This window comes from Corvus moneduloides, chromosome 4 (genome assembly GCF_009650955.1).
Source record: "Corvus moneduloides isolate bCorMon1 chromosome 4, bCorMon1.pri, whole genome shotgun sequence".
NCBI classification, from domain to species: domain Eukaryota; kingdom Metazoa; phylum Chordata; class Aves; order Passeriformes; family Corvidae; genus Corvus; species Corvus moneduloides.
The window spans coordinates 67,518,610-67,542,157 of record NC_045479.1 but is presented as its reverse complement, the minus strand read 5'-3'; the positions used below and the strand labels follow the sequence as shown (position 1 = coordinate 67,542,157).

Here is a 23,548-nt window from a genome sequence, read left to right as displayed (position 1 = left end):
CTGTTCTTTAAATCACAAATAAATTAAAAATAAAACAGTATGAAAGAGGCAACCATTCAGGTGAGGATCATTGTAGATTCAAAAGGTCAGGGTTTTTTCAACTGAATTTTGCATCACTTTTGTGATTCAATCTCCAGTTTGCTTCCCCTTTCTTCCCTCTACCAAAAAGCAATACTTGGCACTACTATCGAAGTGTTGTGAACCATTATCTATTCGTGAGAGTAACTGAAAACATCATGAAACAACAAGATTTGGTTTTGCTGGGGACCAAGCCACTAAATGGAGACATCCTGTTCAGAACTTGCTGACTAAGCTAAGTTTTGAAGCAACCTGAGGTTGCTTTTTAAAAACAATACACAAACCCCCAAAATCTTAGTCTTCAGGATTTTAAGCCAGGTAACATTGTTAGGACTTAAGAACTGCTTTGCAAATTTAACATGTATGTGCAGGGCCCTACCTTACAATGTCCCCCTTCCCCCAGTGCCCAAAGCCCGGAGCTGTCCCCGCCCAGAGCTCTTACGGATAAGGCGTGAACGATGATCTGCTCCGGAGAGGCCGGAGCTGCCGCGGCCGTCAGGGTCATGGTGGGACTCGTTGTCAGCGTTAAAGGGAGGCCTTGGCTCGAGCTTGTCTGCAGTAAGTAGGTACCTGGTGTCCCAGTCGGCTGGAGGTGGAAAGACTACGAAGACAACACAGCTTTAATACCCAAACACACTGCCCAGGCCATACTGGAGCATTTTGATTTACATGAACCAGCCTAACTGTAACTCCCCTGGAAAACCACCACAGCAATCCAATCCAATCCCTTCTGCACTGACTGCTGTACTGCACTCAAAAACCACAAAAAAACTCATCTAGAACCCTGGGCTACCAAGGCAAGTATTAAGGGCAGGAGCCCATCAGGTCTGTATTATGCTGTACAACAGTAGGTAAAAAAGGAATGAATTCAACTTACTTTTGCCTTGAGATTAAAGAGAAACTGTGCTATAAATTACAGGACAATGGAATTGACACAATCCTTACTGGCTGGGAGCTTTCTCTGGCTCCTCTATTTCAGATTTCAACAAAGAAAAAAATCCAAGCACAAAGGAAAACTTAATGCAAATTTAAAGCATTTAACTGTAATTCACAGTTTACCTTGCAGCCCTAATGGATTACACTTTCAGAAATAAGTTTTAGAACTTTTAAATTCCTTCTACTTGAATTTTTTTTTAATGCACAGTTCTATAGTGTAAGAAGTAGCTGGGCTTAAAAGAAAAAAAAACCACAATAACAAATACCAGTTACTTACTGGAAGAATCTCAAAGGTCTGCAGTGTTCCACTGTTCAGTGTTATTGTTTCAGAGTCAACAGTAGCAGCAGGGGAATCGGTTGAGGCTGCAAAAGGACGGCAAAAAAAAAAAAAAAAGAAAAGGAAAGTAGTAAACCAGAATGTTCAGCCCTGCAGAGAACATAACATACTATAATTAATACATGGCAGGGAACTGTTAATTCCACTATGAGGAAAAAGAAAACTGGCTGCAATCCTAATGACAAAGTTCCCTAATTGGTACCCAAGACACAATACTATTTAAAGAGAGCATTCTACAATCCAAAAGAGCAAAAGAAACTAAGTATGGGTTTAAGCACACAGAGATAAAAGCAGAAAAACAAAGTTTCTGACGTGATCTAATTACTTTCTGTAATGAGATTTGCAAGAGGTTCTAATGTAACGATACCTTTGGTGTAATGATACGTTTTGGATCATGTACTGCTTGCTTTAAACTGGTGTCAGGCTTAATACTGTTGTGTTTCCCACAGACCTCTTTTTTTTTTTTGTATTTTTAATCTTTTCTGCCCTCCACAGTATGTCCACCCTGATGAAAGATCAGATGCTTCACAAGATATTTGCCTAACCTATGTGTTATGACTGCAGTGTATAACAGCTGTAAGTATTACTACAACTGTGTTAACTATTTATGCAGTTATCTCCATTAATTCTAAAAGCAGTGAAAAAAAGCACTGAAAACAGTTGATGTACCAGGTTAAGATCACCAGGTCTAAACAACTTCTAACCCAAAACTTTATAACCATAATTATGATTTTTACTTAGTCTTAAAAAACAAATCACAAGTTCCAGGAAGCTGAAACCAAATACTCTCCCTGGGACTTTCCAGGGGAAAAGATCTACAAGATGGTAACAGTGACCCAAGCACTAGAAACTCTGCGGCTGCAAAATACAGTAATTTTGGACTCTTAAGAAGATAAAAGCTCCAGTTTTGAAGCTTTTGTTGTTGTAGTGCCATGTTCAAGGTTTCCTGCTGCAGATTTCCTGGTACTCAGTAGCAGAGCTGTAAAGTGTGGCCTGTCAGTCACCCAGCCAGCTATATTCATAAAACCTCAGGAACTGCCCCTTTGAAACCCTGAGCCTTCCACCAAATGCAGCTGAAAGTGGCTAATAGCTTCAGCTCTCATGGGACTGTGAAACATACAATACAAAAGTCACTTGCATTACACAACCAGAAATTCTTTAGAAAACCAGACTAAAATGGGGGAAAAGGCTTGTTAGGCAGACAGAGGCGAGTCAAGTCACAAAATAACCATTACAGGGTTCAATTCAGAAAGAACTAAAGGTTCCAGGATCCCAGCACCTCTTGCCTGCTCATCAAAACCCATCAGCTTCGATCAAGCTTCATCAAAGTCTGAGACCACTGGCATATTATGACAGATAAAAAGTTCTTGGCTTGGTGTCATGTGTCATTCTAATTAGAAAATAAATCTCATAAAATGAAGATAGTACTTAACAAATAGATTAATACAGGTTAATCTAATAAAATTAGAAAATTGGTTGCCAAATGCCCATTCAGTCACAGTCTGAAGAATCAGTTTGTAGCCTGATCAACTTAGCTCAGTTGGTCAGAGCAGGGTGCTAATAATGCCAAGGTTGTGGGTCCAACCCCTGTACAGGCCATTCACTTAAGAGTTGGGACTCAATGATCCACATGGATCCCTTCCAATTCAGAATATTCTGTAACTGATTTGGTAATCAGCAAGACCAAAGCAATAATTTTTCCTAATAAAATTTACAAATGCCAAATGGTGCAAAACAATACACAGTGCAGATGACAGACTGCCTGTGACTGGAGTTACTTAGTAAGATTAGTTACAAAATCAAGCAATAAGAACTACATTCAGAGCAGACCTGGTAATCAATGTTAGATAATGCCCAAAGTTCATCCTTAAGAGCATGGGAAGCACCAACTTAAAAAAAAATACAGTGGTTTAGCAGAACACTAGCTGAATGTTGGTGTGACTTGGCAGCTAACACTTTCCAAGTGTTTGTGTCTAGAAATAACTGCCTAATAAAGAGCAGGACTAGAAAAAAACACTTATACCTTCCTTGCATCAGAACTTACAGACAGCAGTCTACGTAATTTACAAAAGGAGATCCTGTGCACGATGTTCATTGTTCTACACAAGAGTGACCAGAATAAACATATATAAGGAATAAACATATATGCTCTATCTTCATTAAGAGGTTTGTGTACTGAGGGCTTTTCAAAGAACAGGTTATGTGGCAAACTCCTGTGTGCTCACACACAGACACACCTGCAACACCTGTGTCCAGGTGCTCCAATTGCAGCTTCTTGGAACTACTGTCACAGCAATATCTGCATTTTCCTAACAGAGTTAGAAACAGGTAAATGGAACCCAGAAATGTTTCATCTGAAGTTATGGCAAGACCAAGGGAGAATTAATACAACTCTTTTAAGACATACTCAATCCTCCTCCACCACCTTAACATGAGAAAGCTTCAGGTTTTGTGTGAGTGGTTTCAGTACTTACAGACGTGGGTGATCTGCACTGGGATCTGCAGAGCTGCCATGGGACTCGGGGCACTGCCCGTGCTCTCCTCCAAGCGAGCCACCCGGATCTGCACGTGCTGCACCCCAGAGCTGGAGTTAGTGTTTGCTAATCCACTGCCACATTTGTTGTCTGGAAGCTGGTGCCCTGGATTGTTTTTTTGGTTCTCGTGGAGCTGTTTAAGACCCTTTATCAGCACTGAGAGAAAAAAACATTCATGCTAAAGCAGGTTGAAGAAGCACATTTGAAATACTACAATTGGTGATGTACCCAAGATGAAAAGAGCAAACGAAATCCTACAGAATCTGGAACTTAAACAATCTCCAGAGACATAGAAACTAGAAATTTATCACATACATAGACCATCTATAGTCAACTACTGCAGTGAACTAGATTTCCCCATGGAACCCAGGCATTTCATGATGCTTGGGGAGATAAAAGAACACACAGCCCATACAATTCTGGAACTCTCTACAATGATGCATGGTATATGCCCAAGCTACAATCAAGTGCCAGTATCACTACTTGTATAATGATGCTATCAAAAGTAAATCCTCCAATCTTCTACACCACAGAAGCAGATTTGTTTGAGAGCTTGACAGAAATGTCACTGAAAACAGGGAGCAAGAGACAACGAATCCCACAGTGGTTATATTACAATTCTTCACCTGTGCATGAAGATGCCCATTGCTCCAACAGAATCACCCACCCTTCTTCTCTATAATTGCTTTGGCCCTGCTGAGGGAGCAGCTGATGCAACAGCAGGCTACAAAACCTGAGGCCTCAGCTTTTCTAATATTCATTACAGCAAACTGCCTAGACATCTCCCTTTGTCAGGGAAAAGACAGCAGAGTCTGTTGATTCAGTGCTGCATTTATATTATGAATTATTTGATGCAACAGCTGCCTATTAATGTGTGGTAACAAGAGGCTCTCCTCCCAGCTGCAGCCTCCAGGCAGGACTAATATATAACCACACTGTCAACCACAGCACAAGTGTGCATTAAGTTACATCTTTCATTAATTATGACATGACTGATCTCTCTTGATTTTTTTTCCTCTCCTCAAGTCAGACAAGGGAGGTCACAAACATCCCTTTGGCTTAGGCACTAGGTGTCTCCAAGCCAAAATGGGAAAATGGTATGAGATGTATTTGGGGGAGCTTTATACTCCCGACTCCTCTCCACCTCCTCACTGCAGCTAGTAGTAGGTCTACCTTCTGTCTACAGCTAAGGCTCAGCACCTGTCAGAGATTACATTTTAACATCTTAAAGGCAACACATCTAACCTGAGGCCCTAGTTAGGCTGCAGATACATATCCTCTTCCACCTGAGGAGGTCACTGCCCTCCATACCAAAGATGAGCATCATCTGAGATCTGCCAGCTGGGCTGCTTATATATATACATGCTCTCACTTTAGCCAAAGTGAGAAGGGTGGCAAAATCTGTCTAGTTGTACACATCAGCTTGGCTTGTTTGACTGAAACATTTAAGGACTGCTTTTAGAAGCAATTCAGCCAGCAGATCCAAGGGGCCAGTAACTTCCAGCAAAGGAGCAATGTGCTCTTTGGCCAGCAATGCTATAAGCAGACAACAAAATGCAGCCCTATTCCTTTGACATATGTGAAAGGGGCTTTCAGAAGATAAGTGTGCAAGTAGTACATTACCAGGGAATGAAACATCTTTGTGGTTTGCAATCTGTCTTTTAATGGTCCACCATTTACTCCGAAGCCACTGTGGGGAGCGGACACTACTCCATCCTTCAGCCAGTAAATCCCAATTGATGTCATTTTCATCAGAAACTTCAAGTTCCGCTATCCTGGCAGGACACAGAAGATGTTGACCTGTTAGAAACTTCCCTCCAGACCGGCAGGGGTGTTGCACTAGTCCGGCCGTGTCACACGTAACAGCGCAGAATGACATGCTAGTGACCAGCCCACCAGAGCTCAGGAATCGACACAGGCTTCCAAGGCTCCACGCTGCCAGAGGTCAAGCAGAATCATAAACAACAGAAGATGGACTAGACCTGTTAGATGACCCAGTCCATCTCCTTGCCATGCAGGATTATTCTCCTTATTTACTTATACATTAGGATTTAGATCAGATTATCGTGAAGCATTCCAAGTGGTGGTACTTGCATCTTTTCTTTTTGAAAAAACATTCCCCAAACACATCTCCATGGCAGGAAGTACTTCCTGAGATTCACTCTGAACTTTCACTTAATTAATTTCATGTTATGATATTTGTTTTCTTCTAAGTAACAACCATCCATCCTTAACACAGATTTTTGCCTTCTCTCAGATGCTTCTTAGCCAAAGTAGATGAAGTTAACTACAGCATTAAACACTTTCTCATAAATCAATCCCACCAGGCTCTCCACATAAGGGACAGTCTTCTCTACCAGAATCTGAAATCACTAAAAATCTCTGAATTGCCCTTATCTGTACATGGAGCATATGAAAGAGAGGTGAATAGTGAGGGGAAAATATTTTTGTGGAAGTTAAGAAAAGTCCTCTTCAGAGACAAAGCAAGAGCACTCTTGCAAGCTAAAGAAAGAAAAAAGTAAAAATTAAAAAAACGACCAAAACCAACCCTGTAGGATGAGTAAATGATATCTGGACAGACCAAACCAGAAATACTAAGAAATATACCCAGCACATTCTGAAATGTGGAATCAGGCTCCTCATTTTGAGTTCATGTCAAACAGCTTCAGTAAATTTGTTAATACTGCTTTGTAAGTAATCCCTGGATGTCTTGGCTTTTTATTCCCACCCAACCATAAAAATCCACTGGCTAAAAAGCCTGAGTTAAAGGCATTCAAAATGGGAGGAGGATTGGAGAGAGCAAAGATTTCCAAAGTCACTACCAGGTTGCCAGTTCAAATGTAGTCAGAGATGCTGATATCCAATCAGTGTTTGGTGGCCTACATGAAATTAATTTGCAGTCTCAGTTTAGGTCTTTGTAGACAAGAGGTCCACATCACAGAAACCACCACCACACTTGACCCTTGTTGGTCATCTCAGCAGAGAGGCCAAGGACTGAACGGGCAGGGAGACTGAGCTACCCTCCAGTTAAGGGTTAAAGCGCATCGGTGGGGCAACGTGTGGGAAGCTTGCACGGTTTGCTGCCTGTGCTGTACCTTTTCTGTGGAATAAAGAAGACTTCAGTCTCCAGGGTTTTCAATCTGACACCTTTCACGAACACTAACATTCACTAAAAAAACAAAAAACAAAAAATATGTTCAATAATAAATCTCTGGGAACTGTAAACACAGCAGTGATTTTTGGAAGATTCTAGAATTTTCAGTGTCTAGGAAACCAGCAAAATGGACCCCAATGGAATCCTGCTAGCAACACATATTACACACCTTTAAAAGTAACTAAAATAACAAACCTCAAGATCAGATTTATTTCATCCTCCTTGGTCCACTCGGTGCCGCCACTCTGTTTCCAGTTGAGATAGTTGAGCCATTTCGAGCGGCACTGTTTCTCCGAGCGCGTCCCGACCCGTTCAGCCACAGCAGCCCATGACACACCTTGTGTGACAATGTCACCTGGCTCTGTGCTTGTCAGCTCGTGCACTACTTCTGCCAGTCTTTTTTCTTCTTTCTCCGTCCACTTTCCTGAAAGAGTGAGAAGCCCTCCAACTTAACTGGCAGCAGATACCCTCTGTCCTGATCCGTAACATGCCAGCAGACACTTAACTTCCATGTCCAACACCTTATTCCAGACGTAAATATTGACTTGTGAAGAAGAAGCAACTGGTCTTAATTATTAACAATTTATATTATATCCATTCTTGATTAACAAATCAACGATTCTGTTGTTCTGCTGCCAAATTTATCTCTTCTCTCTCACAGATGAATGAGGCCACACAGAACTTGTCCAAACAGGGACCAAAGCAAACTGATCCAAGCTATCTGAACTGCGTTAGCTGGAGTGAATTAACCACACAACAATTTAGTGGACATTAATCACATGAGGTCTGCCTAAATTTTCCTTTGTATTTGAATATATACATTAAAACATAAATAGTATTTTACTCCTGAAGTGCATCTGTCTCTCTCGACACCAAACATACAATGTAAGTTTATAACTGTTAGACACAAAGGACAGAATTTTAAACAGAATATCCGTTTCTGACACCAGCATTTACCTCACCTGTGTTGCAGGTATCCTTCATCAGTCTACATCGATCCTTTACAGATGAAGCACTTCTCCCCAGGGCAGCTCCTATTGTGGCCCAATCATTACCATGCTTTACTCTCAGCCTAAAAAGAAACGTGCTCATTAGCACTATATCCAGTTAGAAAATTACCAAAATATCAAATATTCTCTAATAAAAACAGCATGAACATGCAGTTTACAGGCCTAAAGACAGAATGGGGAATCACTTTGCTACTTCATTATGAATATTTTCTATTTTTCCTATGTGTTTCTAGAAGTCTTTTGGGCCAGCTAAGCCACAAGACACTTATAAAATGCTTAATATCTGTCTTGTGAGGCTTAATGAGTGTGTTAAACACAATATGAATGTTTAGATAAATAGCCAATTTCCATTCCATACAGGTTCCTCAATGATTCTCAGGTGGTGTAGAGAGCACTTGGAAATTGAAATAATGCTCGATGAAAACCCAGGCATCCTACAATTTAAATTAAGCAAAACACTGCATAATCATGTTCATCATTTTAACAATCATTTTCCTCCTTCACATGACAGCAGGTTGCTTAAAATGTTGATCCATGACTAGTTCTGACACATCCGGAACCACAGGCACCTTGTGAATGACACAAACCAGCTGAACTGATCCAAACAGATTCATCAACGCAATGCAATAGACCCCCTTCCTTCCTTCAGTCCAACAGTTTCTTCCAACTGCTCAACCCTGGAAATGTGCAGGAGGGGATAAAGTCTGCAGCCCCATCTCCTTGATCTATCAGGTTCCTACTCAAAATTAGGCTTTTTGAGCTGTACTGATAGTTTATGTATCTGTAATACTTCCTAGGGGAGATCCTACTCTTGCCCTGCCACTTCCATTAGGAATAACCTTTGTTCAGATTTCCTGAAGAAATGGCATTTCTGTTTCTCATAACCACAAATATTGACTGTGCTTGTAAAAATCGGAAACATTCCCAGTTACAAGAGAAGCCTGGCTTTAGAACTTCGTTGCATATTGTTAGGTCCTGAACACACACTAGAAAACAATTTTAAAAGAATCCAAATGTAGTTTCATTTTTCTTTAGATAGTAACCACTATTTTTGGATAGTGCTGGAGCAGTCAAATTTATTTGTAATTCTTCAGCGATTTCATATGAGGAAACCTTTAAAAATTAATCAAGCTACTAAATACAAACAAAAAAGAGTGACCTTGTTCATAAGATGACTTACTCTTTAAGCTTTTCAATTTCCTCAGGAGTATACCTAAGCAACAGGTAAATAAAAAGACATTATTTTAAACAGAAAGTATACAGCATAAATATTTTATTTTACTGACCACACAGCACACATTTAGTTGTTCTGCTAAGATTAGAGATTAGGGATTCCAGCTGTAAGAAACAATCTGACTGAATATTTTGGAAGAATGTGAGAAACAAATGCCATTTTCCACATTAGTGCATTTCTAAGGTTAACTGGTATAACATTCCTCTCATTTGTCAGAAAAATTCCTCATTCTCCATGATCTTACTCCTATGAATAAAATAAGAATTTTCTGCATTAGTCTTTCAAATAAACAGCTACTTCTTCCTTACTGTCCCAGTCCACCATCACCATAAAGCTGATTTTCCATCAAAAAAGCAAATCAGCATTGAGAAGGTATTTTTAATTTTCAACTACCTTCAAAAATTAAAATATAATATCCTTTCTGGATGGCACCAGACCACTGTTTTAAAGAAGGGCAAGCAAGGGCATAAGAGGTGAAGATCAGTTACTTCCAGGTCACAGGTCTAGAAAAAGTTACATCTCAGAAGATCCAAGCTTGTGTCCAAGTCTTCTCATCATGTCAGAATCTGTTATTCACCTTTGTTTTGGGATTTTTGTTTGTTTTTTAGAGTTGTCATTGAATACCATCAATTGAACACAACTATTGTCATGGCTGATCTATCAGAATTGAGTAGAGGTGACATATTAGGAAGATCGAGGTTTGTTTGGCTAAAATTTTGTCTCACATGGAACATGTCAAACATAAATACATGACCCTACTCATACCAATAAAACCATGCAGCATTAGAAGGTTTCATACTTTCCAACATGGTTTCTGTCATCATACATGCGAAGAACTCTTCTATAGACAGCAAAGAGAGGCCGATTCAGACCCCAAGCTATTGTCCTGTAGAAATCTTTTCTTTCATCTTTTGACATTTCAAATATAATTTCAGTGGCATCTTTTATTCCACGGGCCTAGAACAAAGCATTTAAAAAAAAAAAAAAACAAAAACAAAAACCACAAACAAAACACCTTAGATAAAGTCTCCTAGGAATCAAGAAGTAGAACACAAGAACTGAAGCCATTATGCAACTTTCTGTGTATCACAAATACTACAGTCTGAAAGTAAAACTGAGTATTTATGGATTAGCTCTCACAAATACAAATCCTTGAAGAGTAGGTTTTGTTGTTTTGGTTTTTTTTACGTTGGAGTCCAGGGAGACACAAAAGCTCTAACTCCTGTCCACATTTAAGAAAAAAAAAATCTGTCCAATGTGCATTTTAGATCAAAAATTGAACCATCATATATAACATCATGGAAAATGTATTGTGGTGGAATTAGCCTGGGGCCATACAAGAGAAGGCTGTCAAACAGTGCTATACCAATTTATTACATAATTTTAAATACTCCTTATGCAAAAGCAATTTCTTTCAATTAAACTACTCTTCTTGCTCTGACGGAAATTCAAATTCAATACAAAACCACTGCAATGAAGTGTAACAGTAAAGCTTAACTTCAGCTTAAACTAAGAATCACTATATTTCAATTATTCAAAGCAGGACAAGAAAGCAGATAAGTGGAAAAAGAATGAATCGAATGATTTACCAGTAACTCAGAAAAGTTATTCAGCTAGCTTAAAAAAGCTTCACTAGATTTAAAACATAGTATTACCCATTAATGATTTTGTGGCAGAAACTCTAATATGTGTGGGGGCAGACACACTCTCTACAACTAATACTGCGGATTTTTATTCCAATGAACACTGAATTCAGGGATTTTTTTAAAACCATAAGCGAAGGATGGTGAAACTGTAATATCCAGGCTGTATATTCTCAGTTGTTAGGGCTCAGCTCAAATATTCTCAGCTGCAAACCTACCACAAATATGACTCATGGGCAATTATCACTGTTAGTGTGTTTACCATGTGCCCATTTGCACTGAACTCTGACCCTAATAATTTAAGGGGAAGAAAGCAGACACAGGCATCCTGCTAGTGAAGTACACAATCACAGACTTGGCACCAAGGAAGGCTGGAAGTTGTATTCAGTGCTCACTAAGGAGAATTATTTCTACTGCTAGTGCAATTTTTTTCAACCATCTTCAACAAAGCTTTTATGAGTCCTCAATGTATAATCAGAGAAAGATTTAACCATGTAAAATGTCATGTCAGAATGTTCAAAATGGGCTGCACTCAGTATAAAATTAAAAGCAATGCTACATTTAGTAGTACTTAAATCCTGTCTATGAATAATTTTTTTTAATGTATGTCAAATGGGTAATGATCATTTTTACAACAAACCAATCTGAAACACTTATTGTGTATTCTGGGAAGTACTAAACAAAGTTGGTTTCTAGCAGGAACTGCATCACCACACCAACAAGGAGGGAACATACTCTAAACATACCTTTAAATAACGCTCAATGTTACTCATCAAAATGTCAATTTCTTCCTTTGACCACATCCCTTGCTTCCACTTATGGCCTGAAAAAAGAAATGACAAACTACTGAAGTGAAGGCCAGAAAAACAGCAAGAACAGAAGTATCTGAAAACATGACCCATGCTGCAATTAAAACAGAAAAAACTAAAAATATAACTAGAATTAATTTTAAACAGATGTTATTTCATAACTGACAGTAACCATCAACTAATATTTAAATAACGTGAGTCAGATTCCATTTCAAAAACATCCCATTTGTAAAAACAGAACGTGAGCTCCTCTATGCGCTGTCAAGTCACATTTTCAGACTTTCTCTTCAGCTGCAACTAGGAAAGTTCTGTCTTTAAACTGACAGCTGAGATTTCCATGCACTCATAATGATTCTAGAAGCTGGAACATAAAATGTGACTCAGAGTATTACCTGAGGAACTGGCAACAACATCGGGTTCTTTTGCATGCCTTAACGCTCCTGAACATGCGAGTAGTGCCACCTACTGTGAGTGCTTTTCATAGAGGTAAATGCTCCACTTAGTCTTTTTTGAGAAACTGGTCCCCATCTCTCTTTTTTTTTTGCATTGGGAGTAATTCTCAGAGGTCACAGGCAAGATAAAAATTTGTGGGGAGTCTTTTACTTCCCAAATAAAAGCGGCAAACCAATAGAAACAAACAATAACGTTTCCTCTCTGTCTATGCCCTTAGAAACTACAATGCCAGCTAAGCTTTAAAAGCAAACCCAACCAACTTTAGTCAGAGGGAAAACTTCAAACCTGAAATCTAACAATAAAACATTAAAACATTACTCCTCTAAATTTTCCTTTCTTCCCCTTATGGTCATACCATACTTTTAATTACACTTATGCTGGTGTGACCCAGTTTACATACTGGTGTGTGCTGGCTACCTGCCCACCTCTGCTCAGGAAAATCAGGGTACTTCCTTCTCAGCCTGCTAATTACCAGAGCTGAGAGACAGAACACACCAAAGAGACTGTTTACTCAAATCCAATTATAATGAAAAGTACAGGCATTATTACTAATTCCACTAGAACTGGTGAGAGAGTACTCTTTTCCTGTGCCCCACGGCTTCAATCTCTTCTTCCACAGCTACAGAGACAGAAAAATAATGTATTACTGTAACTGTAACTGTAATTCACACCTCTGTCCAAGCCTCTAAACTGATTTAATAGGAGACTGCTACTCTTTACATGGAATAAGCTTTAATACTAAACTATTTTAGGAAAGGACATTTATTCTGCACTTCACATGTTTGCATATTCATAGTCAAGAATATCGTAACCTGCCCACAGGTCTGGGAAGAAAGCATTATCAGGTGGAGACTGCTATAAAATGATGACCTCAGACTACACGTGCCAAACTCTGAGCTACTGTAAAAGAAGACACATACTGGCATTCCTCCACTGCTTATCTCCTGACAAACCACAGAGTTTACAAGAAAAGTTCAGCCAGTAGAGATTCTCAAATATTTTTCTTGGCATATTTTACTAGAAATGTCTTCCTCAAATTATTAATCTCTTAACTGGAATCACCAAATTTAGTGCCCTCCTTTGACCAGCTGACAATGTTGCGTCTCTTCCTAAAGGTTTCTAACAAAAAAGGGAGTTGCTTTGAACTGACTGAAAAAAGAATTATTTTCCTTCTAGAAAAAGTAAAAGTCAAAGTAAGAAAAACAGTAGAGAGGCTGAGGAAACTGGAGAGACAACACATTTGACACTAAGTTGTTTCTCTAGGTTTAGAAAGTCGCTTCCCCTGGGGGGATGAAAGAAAAAACAAAAGCTCTTAAGTTCAGCAACTACTACACGATTGCACGGATATATTTGGAAAGGGAGGAATGCACAATGGGGTGGAAGTTTTAGGAGTAGTAGAGATTATTTCATTAGATCCTGGTCTGCAGGAGTCCTCTTCTTCTGAAGCAACTCCATTAACCTAATCATGGATTGGTTTTTCTCCTGGTTGTCCTCCCCTCTGCTGCAGCTCCCCACCCCCAGCCAGGCAAACACAACTCTCTGCCCCATCTGGGCAGACACAAAGGACCCACAGCCCTTCCCTACTGTAGCCACTACTGTCACCACTGCAGGCATGGCTCATCTCATAAAAAGCCAGACCAGATTACCTTATGCAACTTGCAAAATGCTCTGAGACATTTGGAATCATTTACCTTTTTACAGCATGGGAGAACTGCATTTGAAATATCCTACCTTTATTGGTTAGAGAATCCTTATCCTCTTTGGTTGTGAACCACGCTTGACTAACAGCTGATACTTCTTCATTGCCCATTGGGGAGATTTCATCCAGCTGTTCATTCTGAAGAATCTTGAAAAGACCAATATGAAATGATACAGTCAAATATTCAGTTGTTTTTCAATTTTCACTTTGCAATTAACGTGGAGACATAGTTTGAAGGCAAATTAAATCAGCACACCTCATCACCTTGCTGACTGTTCAAAAGTGCCACGTTTTAGATACAGCATTGAAAGTATCACCTTTCTTAAAAAACCTGAGTAAGATTTAGCCTCTTAATATAAAGATGATGTGAGAATTAATTGGTTAACATTTTTCATCTTGTTTAATGTACAGTAAGTAAGAAGAGTCTCACTGGCTGTGAAGGAAACTGGACTATGTCCAGCATCTCCAGTCTAGAACTTTTAAACATGGTATACCCACAATGAAAACTGCATGTAACTGTTAGGACTAGTGACAAGACAAAGACTACTTAAGCCTGTTATAGAGCTTAATTTATAATCAAAGAATGACAGAGATAACAGAGAAGCTTGTCATTTATGCAGATCACAACAGAGCATGTAATTACCAGTGGAGGGTTACCTCTACTACTCTTTGCTGTATTGCATTTTGGGCAGTAACTTAGACTACAAATAACCTCTCTCATACATAAAATTATTCAACTGCCCTTTTACAGAACAGCATTTTTACAAACAAGATCCATGCTCACATACATTTGTTTTAAAGCGTCTTATTAATTTAGTAAGCATTTCTGATACTTGTTTTCCTTTTCATTTCAATTTAAATAAAAGCATACATCAAATTGGTAAATTTTAAAGTTTTACTGTACCTGAATCTGGGTAACAGTTCCTTCATTAATCTCATCTTCAGCTACCTCAGTGGTAGCAGTCATGGTCACCTCAAAGCTCTGATCATTTTCTGAAACTTCAGAATGGGTAAGTTAGTTGCATACTTTACTCCTGAAGTGTTTTTTACATGTGCTACAAGTTTTATAAATGGCTACCTTTGAACTGAAAATTTTGAAGAGCCTTATTTGGTATTTATTTGTTAACACAGTAAATTCACTAAAACGATTATCAACTGCTTCTCTTCACAAAATTTAAATATGAGTTTTGAAACCTTCAGTTTTACACTTGACTAACAACTAAGACCTAATGTGAAACATAAACAAAATGTGTTTGATGCAAACATTTGAAACTGTATTAATACTTCCTTTACAGCCTTTCTGGTACTTCCCAGTTATTAAAAGACAACATTCAAACCTTTTGGCTGCATGCTTTTTCCCCAGTCCTCCTTCAACATGATAATGCCTTTACTTCTGAGGAGTTTCTGGCTAGTTCCACCAAATAAACAGCCACTCTAGATACTGCAAATTGGTATTTTAACTAGATCTGGTTTTACTTCCCTCTGGGAGATTGTATTAAACTATCTAATATTCAATCAACTTCCTTAAGACTTATTCAGTATTCATCCTATTTTTTTTACATCAATCTCCTTTACATACACCTCAATATTACAAAACATTGAAATACTAACTATACTGTCTGATCATTAAAAAAACCTAATCTCTTAGCAGGTGGAGAACATCTAGTTTGCTGTTCATTTACTTATCCTTCAATTTATTCAATGCACCTGTGCCTGCAGGTCTCTTCTCCACTTTAAGACAGGCTTATTTTGCCAGTATTGTATAAATATCAATTGCTACAAAACTATCCAAGGCTGAGAGAAAAGATGATACAGAAGTACATTACAAAAATTGAGAAGAAAAAGCCCCATGGAAATATCCTAATGTGATTCAAAGAGTCCACTTTGAACCTTTACCAACAGATATTTTTGCTACAGGAGCACATAAAAGAACTTACTTGGAACTGCAACAACAGAAATGCATGGAGTAGAATCATCAAGGCTTTGATCATCCTCTGATAAACAAAGCCTCTTGTGTGGAGGTTCAGAGCTGTCTTCAGAGTCTACTTCATCAGCTTCTAACAACAAAAAAGTACCCAGGTTACTTCCTATAAGCTAACTGGAGCCTTGGACAGAGTTCTCCTAACAAAGTGGGCCAAACCAAATGTGACAGGCTGGTTCAGTGCTTTGCTGCTGCCCAGGAACTTGAAGTTATGGACAACAGCAGTTCACGTGATTTCCTCAACGTGCACTTTCTTTGAAAATTCCATCCACAGTCTGCCAAACACAAACCAGTCTAAGGAAATTTGGGTACGTGCTTGGTTCTAAGAATCCATTTCAACTGAAATAAATCACAGCAGCTGTATCTTTGTTGGGCATACACAGGCAGTTTTGGGATTTATACCTAATTCAACATTTAATTATTCTTTAAACCAAAGCAGAACAATTCTTGCACAGTAAGCTGAACCTGAGTAGCTCACAGAATTTGTGGGCAGGGATGTATGGTGGTCAGATCACTCAAAACAAAGAAGAAAAAAAAAATACTATGCAATACAATTCTATACCATTTTGAGGGCAATGAAGAATTAGGTTCCCTTCAGTGTCCTGAGTCAAAGTCACAGAGTTCACGGTTTCTACTGTCACTGTGTCAGACTCTTCTTCAACTGTGCTCATACTCAAACCTGAAAGAGCAACATTCAGATTACATTTCTGCAGTTGGATTCCACTTGGACCATAATGCTGCTTCCATACCCCAACCAACCAGCACAACCTCCCCAAAGGAATGAATCTGCTCTTTCACAAGAAAAACCCACAATTTCAGACATTCACCTACCTTTACTTTCCTGCACACTTACATACTGCAAAGAGTAAAATCAGATAGCTTTAAAGTAACTTCTCCAGTTAAAAATAGTACCTAAACTCCCTACTCAGGAGAATTTGCAATCTACTGATTTCTTTTTTTTCCAAACACAAACCAAGGCTATTACTTTTTCAGCATTTAAATTCTTCACATCTGATGATTTTTGTCCAATATTTATTCTGTTAATTTAATAATTCTATTACAGAACTGAAAGCTACTCAAGACCGACAAATATTTTTCTAGTGTCCTATTAGTCACAGCTGCCCTATTTATAGACTGCCAAGTTGCAAAGTTTTATTCTCCTTCCATGCATATAACTAAATGTGAAACTTGCGCTTTTTCTTTAGCATTTAAACAAGAGCAACAGAAAAATTGGTTGCAAGCAATCACCAGAACAAAAAGATATGGAGAGAATAACTAATCCAGGATAAGCCATTGAAGTCACAGAACTAGGGCAACATGAAGAGTCTCTGATAATTTCATTTCCACCATAAAAATACTGCAATGAAACACAAAGTTTGTAAGAAATTCTACGTAAATTAAACTAGTTCTGAAATAGAACAAAGCAAAACCCCACAACAAAAGTTTTATCCAAATACAAAGAAATGTGACCTTTGCAGCTGCAGAAGATAAATGAAATCACCCCTGAAATATCCAGAAGCTTTGCAAAGATTTCATCAGTTTTAAGCCTGGTTTTGTTGACTTTGGCACAGATTTGTAAAAAGAAAATATCATCTATTTCTCCTTTAACTGCTCAGTTCTTTTTCTGTATTTACTCATATGTCAACAACAACAAAAAACTACTATTATTTTGAAGCCACAATGTTGTTTAAAAATAACTGACTACAGCTTTAGAAAAAAGAAACCACAATCACATCACAAATTTTCCATGTACTAGGCAAGGATAGCCATATACCCATATGTAAGGGGAATTTACAACCTGGATTTCAAATTCCCTGTATAATGTAAACATTATTGCGTCAGCAGGAAATTATGTGATTTTTAATCAGAAAGCATGTTCTTCGGTATTGAAGATTCCCAAGAGAAGTGTTATCCTAGAAAGATAAAACTACTGCCAGTCCTTCAAAAAAATTCTCACCTCTCGAGCTTGTTGGAAGATTTGGCACCTCTTTAAGCACATGTAGTGACTGATTCATCAAACTAAGTGATATTACCCTTCTGAACATGTAAAAAATTTCAGATACCACTGACATTTTAAATCAGAGGGTTCTCAAACTTACTTGCACATCTACCATCAGCAACAGTTCCTTGCCACATGCAAGCGTAGGACGAAGTGACTTCCTTGGGATTCATCTGCTGCTGAGTTTTACAGCCTGTGCTCTATCCTTCACTAGAAGCTGCTGTTTGCTGCATGGGTGTAATACTGATTTTAGGAACCCAATAGGGCATCCTTAATGCTAAAACATGAAGAAAGACATCCAAAGCATTAGAGCTAAATTAGAAGACTGTAACTTTTTCAACTCAGCTTGAAGTTATTCATTTAGCTTTTGGGGAGTGAACAAATTGGGACAAAATAAACAGATTCTCTTTTCCATGTTCATATGTACTTTCTGAGTAAGTTTTACTACAAGGACTTCTGTAGTAAAAATCCCTAAAGTTAACAGAAATGAGGTGGAGAATTCTTTAATTTTATGTCAACTGGTAGTCATAACATTTATTTTTCTATAATCAGCTGAAAGCACCTATTTTTCTTTTCACCACTTTAAAGGCCTGAAAGACATGAGATTTTTAAGACACATTACAACAGCCATGTATTCCACCTACAGCTATTCTGAAAGCAGTGGAAACTATAGAACCATCCACATCAGAAGATACAGCAGATCATTCCTTCTTTTCTATTGGAAGACTGACGAAAATTGAATACAGGCACAGCAAAGCTGGGTTGTTCTTTCGGCAGTTACTCGGGACTTTATGAAAATCAATCTGTGTATTTACAGGATTTGGCTACCAAATAAAAAACACAGGGCAATTAATCCCTTTGCATTCTCTACCTTGTTGGTTTGCAAATTTAGGAGGGAACAGGACACAGCATAAAAGGGATCCATACGTCCAAACGGCATTCCCAGAGATGGGGAGGAAGCTACACCAGGATCAGTAGCTGCTACCCTGACGCTTGCAGCCAGAGCTGTAACAGGACTACCCAGACAATGGCTGAGGCAGCACATCTGAGGGCACCACTGACTCTTCTGGTCAAGTCACACATCTGCAGTTGGCAGCTCGAGCTCCCACGCATTGCAGAGCACCCAACACTCGGCACTGCACTTTGTTCAAGGACCTGTGACTTCTCAAGAAACATTCCTCAATGTAATTCCTGGATTGAGCCGGGTTTTATAACTCCTTGCCAATTTCCCAAAAACAGTTTATGCCAACTGTAGCTGCAGGCTCTCCGGGGGGGGGAATCATGTTCTGTGTATGATACTCGAGATTCAGCATGCCTTACGTTTTCTGAGTAAAGGTAATAACCCTGACCAAACTTTGATAAAAACTGAGAAAGAGCCAAATCCTTGATTTGATTCCCATCAACTTTAATGCATAAGGCCTTGGACCACAATTGAAAACTGAGTAGAAAGAACATGAGGAATTAAGTCAAAGTCAAATGCGTATTTTGGACATTATTTTTTATTAATCAGACCATACAAATACAAGCAAACTGAAAGAAAAACCAACCAACCTGATTCTTTCAAGCTACATTTATCCCAGGACAGGAGCACCAACCCATGAATACATGAATGAGTGACCAAAATCAGGAATAACTGTGGTGGTTCTTTTGAGTGAATAGGAAACAATCTCCAGACCTTATAAACCCCACTGTTTTACTTTAAAATAATGATGTGGCTACCAGGTACTCTGAACATACATCAAATATGACACATGACAGGACCACCTGGAGTTCACAGTGAGCTCAGTGGCCAAAGGCCTTTGATGCCTTCTCCTGATCCCAGCTGCAGGACACTGCCCTCGCTGGATGTCCTCGGTTCATCACGGCATGGCAGCCGGAGCTGTGCTAAACAATGCCAGACCACAGCAGAGGCTTTGGGATGTGCCACGTGAATTCTGCTCATTACACACACCTGCACATCCACACATCTGCTCTTGCACATCTGCTCTCCAAAGTTAAATACAAAGTAAATGACAGCCAAGGTTTCTTAATGAGTGAGAATTAGGACCTGAGTAGACTCATCACCTCCAAAATATCACCTTCTTTTCACAACTTCACTAGATGTGCTTTTGAAAATGCAAACAAGTTTTACTTTAAACAAAAGCCTTACTTGAATTTTAAATGAACAACCCAAGACTTTTCTTTAATCCTTGATTCAGATACATTCTTTACAGAGATGCCAATCTATCACTAATATTTCATGTTCTGAAGGAGGGTGTTAGCTTTTGGGGAAAGAGAACACTGTTGGATAGACATGCACTGAAAAGTGTGGATGGCCATAATCCATAATGAGATAGCACCTTAGAAATCAGCGTCAATTCAATAAGCATTTTTTGCCTTGTTGGATTTCTGTGTCTATTTACCAAACCAAACATTTTTTAGAGCTAGCTGCATTACAATTTTGAACAGGTTTCAACATGCAACCAAAGAGATGGGAAAATACTTTGTCTACAAGACTCATTTAATACAGAATTGCAATATACATTTTCCACTAAAGCCAAATAATGGAGTAGTTCTTATTTATTTGGGAAGCATGCAGCAGAGTTAGACAGAAAAAGATGCACAAAGCTGATTTTACACCAAGCTAAAAAAAAGGTAACACCTTAATACAAAATTCCTTTAATTCTAAATAACCCTCATCTGGCAGATGGGCTCAACTATTCTGAGGGCTGTAAAAATTAATCACTTCTAAGAAATAGTATTTTTACTCTTGCAAGCAGAATTCTGTCATTACCCCTAGTTATTAACTGAATGTTATGTCTAGTCTTCAGAGAACTGTTGTAAATCTTTTAAAATTTCTATATGAAGTTGTATTAAAGGCTGCTCTCTCTGCACTGGGCAACAAGTATGTTTCACTAAGTCCTGTAAAAATCAAAAACTGAAGATTATTAAGGGAGGCTTCCAGTTACTGTGACATTTAACTGGAACAATCACATAGAATGCACTGGGATTTCGAGGCACTCGTTCAAGAGTAACACAAAGGAAACAAAGTCATTATAGGACCTCATACTTTAGGAAGCCTGACTGTTTAGTGTACTCCACACCAAGTCAGTACTTTATATACCTTATCAGGAGTTTTTATTATTCAACTAGTGCCAGTGCTGTCATGCTAATATTCAACAACCCCCCCGAACTTTACTCCAGACCAAATCGGTTCTGCTCAAATTTAAAATTCCACCATGCAGAAATTTTCTCTAACAGCTGCCAACAATGGATATGAAAAGGAACCAAACTGGACAGACACCAATCACAAGGATCCAGAGACCTGAGTTAGGGGCATACATGGATTTATTAATCTGTATCAGCATGAAATTAGAGTCCTTTAGGAACAGCTGCATCCTAGTCATCAGTGGTATTTAGAGAAGTGGGCCATCACCGAAACAGAATATATGGGAGACACAATGGGACAAAGTGTTCTCATTTGCATTGATCCAAACTTGGCAGAACTCCATGAATTCTAGCCTGTCCAGTGAAAGTTTAATAAAAAGCACTGAGCATGCTTTAAATGTCACACAGGGGAAAAAAACCAACACAAAACAAAATAAAATCTATGTCCCAGCTCTTTCAAAAGAAATAAACACAGAAAGTTTCTAGGTTTTTTTTTTTCAGTAACTGGCTCTTGGGCACAAGGTTATGGTTATGGATAGAAACCTTAGTACATATGAGATGTACCAAAATTCTTTTCTCTTCATGTACAGTGCAACTCCAGTTTCATGCTAAGCATTCCAGTAACTTCTTCACCTTTATAAAAAATGGGTAGAATTTCAGCATGCAAGAAAAATACCAAAAAATTATCATAACTATAAGACTGATAAGCAAAGAGAAGTCTCTCTTGCTTTCTGATGCACAGACGAGCATAGAAATGATGGTCACAAAAAAGGACCTATTAGAACATGCAAAATACAGTAGAGAGATCTTTGTCTCTTATATGGCCACTTTTCATAAGTTTGTATGGTTGAGACAAAAATCGGTATTTTGGGGCATTCTACCTACAGAATTGTAATTAATGTTCAATCTTTTCAGTAAGTCATAAAGCATCATGAAGTTGTTTATTATTATAATCACGTGAAATTATGTAAATGAGAACAAGAATGAGATGGGTCCATCTCACTGCAGAACCTGCATCTTCTGGTTTTGCAAAGGAATTCTAACTATGCTGTCAAGAGGCCAACTTACATCTGTAGCCAGAGCGGCGCTGGCAAACAAAAAGCATTTTCTAGATTACTTCAACTAACAATAGCCAGGTGGGGCTGAACAGTGTAACTCTTTGTGAATGAATACATAGCAATACTATCAGTCAGCTGAAGAAGTACCTGGTACAAGTGTAATACTCTTCACCACACCCAAAGCCACAAACAACAATAAAAAACCTCAAAAAAGAAGAAAAAAGAAAGGGAAAAAAATAGGCTTTTCTGACCGGAATCCTTTATTTTGGCAAAACAGAGCATAGCTCTAGTGCACAAAATCTTGGTACCGCTCTAAGATGAAACCCCTGATCTTGGCAGAGCCGCACATCTCAGGCTCCACTTACCCTAAGCAATCACAGATCACAACTCTCTGGGGAAAAAATAGAGATTACGAAACATAACAGATAAAACCCACAAGCTCAGGATACCCCAAGAGCAGACCCAGCGAGAGGGAATCGAGAAATTCAAAAGCGATCGTGCAGGTGGCCTCTTATTACAGGCATCCAGATATGGGGGAGGGAAGGGAGTTAAAACCAGAAACAACAACAGCAATTTAAAAAAATAAAACTTAATAAACAAAACAAACGCGCTGGCCGGCCTCCCCTTGCCCTGCCCTCCCAAGCGAGCCGGGGCTTGGTGATGTCCAGAGCCAGTCCGTCCGTCCGCTTCCCCATTTCTCTGTGAGCAGCGCTCCCGACGCCCGGCAGCTCCCCGGGAAGGCGGGGAGTGGCGGCCCAGGGCTGCCCCAGGGCTGCCCCAGGACAACAGCGGGCGGGAGGCAGCGGCCCTGTCGCGGCACTGCCCCCGGGGCGGCGGCTCCGGGCCCGCCTCAGCCGCCGCTGCCCCGCGGCCGCCAGCGCCGCCATTTGGCCCCGGGCGGCCGCCGCCATTTTCCCGTGCCCTCGGCTGGCGGCGGCGCTGGACGGCCCCGCCGTGGGCTCCGCTGCCCGCCCGGCCCTGCCCGGCAGCCCGGCCCGAACGCGCCGAGCCGCGGGACCGCACACGGCCGCTCCCCGCCCCGTCCCCTCCGCCCGCGGCCGCCGCCGCTGCCCGGAGCTCCCGGCCCCGCGATCCCGCAGGGCCCCGCGCACTTACTTCCTGTTTTGGGTCCGGGCACTTGAGAAACCAGGATGGAGACTCCCAAGTACCAGGATGGAGGCGCCGGGCGGCGGCGGGCGGCGAGCGGGGGAGGCGGAGGCGGCGGCGGGGCGAGGCGCTGCGAGCCCGCCGGAAGGGCCCGCGCTCGCCCGCCCGGCGCTTCCGCCCGCCCGCCCGGCGCCACGAGCGCGCGGAGCGGGGCCCGGAGCGCCGGCGGCGCCACAAAGCTCCCGGCGCCTTCCCCGCCTCGCTGAGGGGCCCCGGGCGACAGAGCCCCTGAACGTACACACGGCCTTCGCCGCAGAAACACGGAATCGATTAGGCTGGGAAAGACCTCTGAGGCCATCGAGTCCAACC

At 40.1% G+C, this 23,548-nt stretch overlaps 1 protein-coding gene across 2 annotated transcripts in view; it reads right to left on the bottom strand.

Moving 5' to 3' along the window:
- DMTF1 (cyclin D binding myb like transcription factor 1) overlaps window positions 1-23,322 on the bottom strand; it is a 29,024-nt gene extending 5,702 nt beyond the window's left edge. Inside the window, exons 1-15 of one of the 2 annotated variants that reach the window (XM_032105857.1) lie at window positions 23,189-23,310; window positions 17,968-18,144; window positions 16,431-16,547; window positions 15,825-15,944; window positions 14,792-14,886; window positions 13,920-14,034; window positions 11,673-11,749; window positions 10,083-10,240; window positions 9,230-9,262; window positions 8,002-8,111; window positions 7,235-7,463; window positions 5,509-5,660; window positions 3,826-4,041; window positions 1,292-1,377; window positions 521-679 (exon numbers count right to left, since the gene is read on the bottom strand). In XM_032105857.1, the coding sequence (XP_031961748.1) occupies window positions 521-679; window positions 1,292-1,377; window positions 3,826-4,041; window positions 5,509-5,660; window positions 7,235-7,463; window positions 8,002-8,111; window positions 9,230-9,262; window positions 10,083-10,240; window positions 11,673-11,749; window positions 13,920-14,034; window positions 14,792-14,886; window positions 15,825-15,944; window positions 16,431-16,547; window positions 17,968-18,040 (1,740 nt within the window). In that variant the 5' untranslated portion in view covers window positions 18,041-18,144; window positions 23,189-23,310. Of the gene's footprint in view, window positions 1-520; window positions 680-1,291; window positions 1,378-3,825; window positions 4,042-5,508; window positions 5,661-7,234; window positions 7,464-8,001; window positions 8,112-9,229; window positions 9,263-10,082; window positions 10,241-11,672; window positions 11,750-13,919; window positions 14,035-14,791; window positions 14,887-15,824; window positions 15,945-16,430; window positions 16,548-17,967; window positions 18,145-23,188 lie in introns of both variants that reach the window. The other variant, XM_032105858.1, reaches the window with a different exon arrangement.
- Window positions 23,323-23,548: the final 226 nt, after the last annotated feature.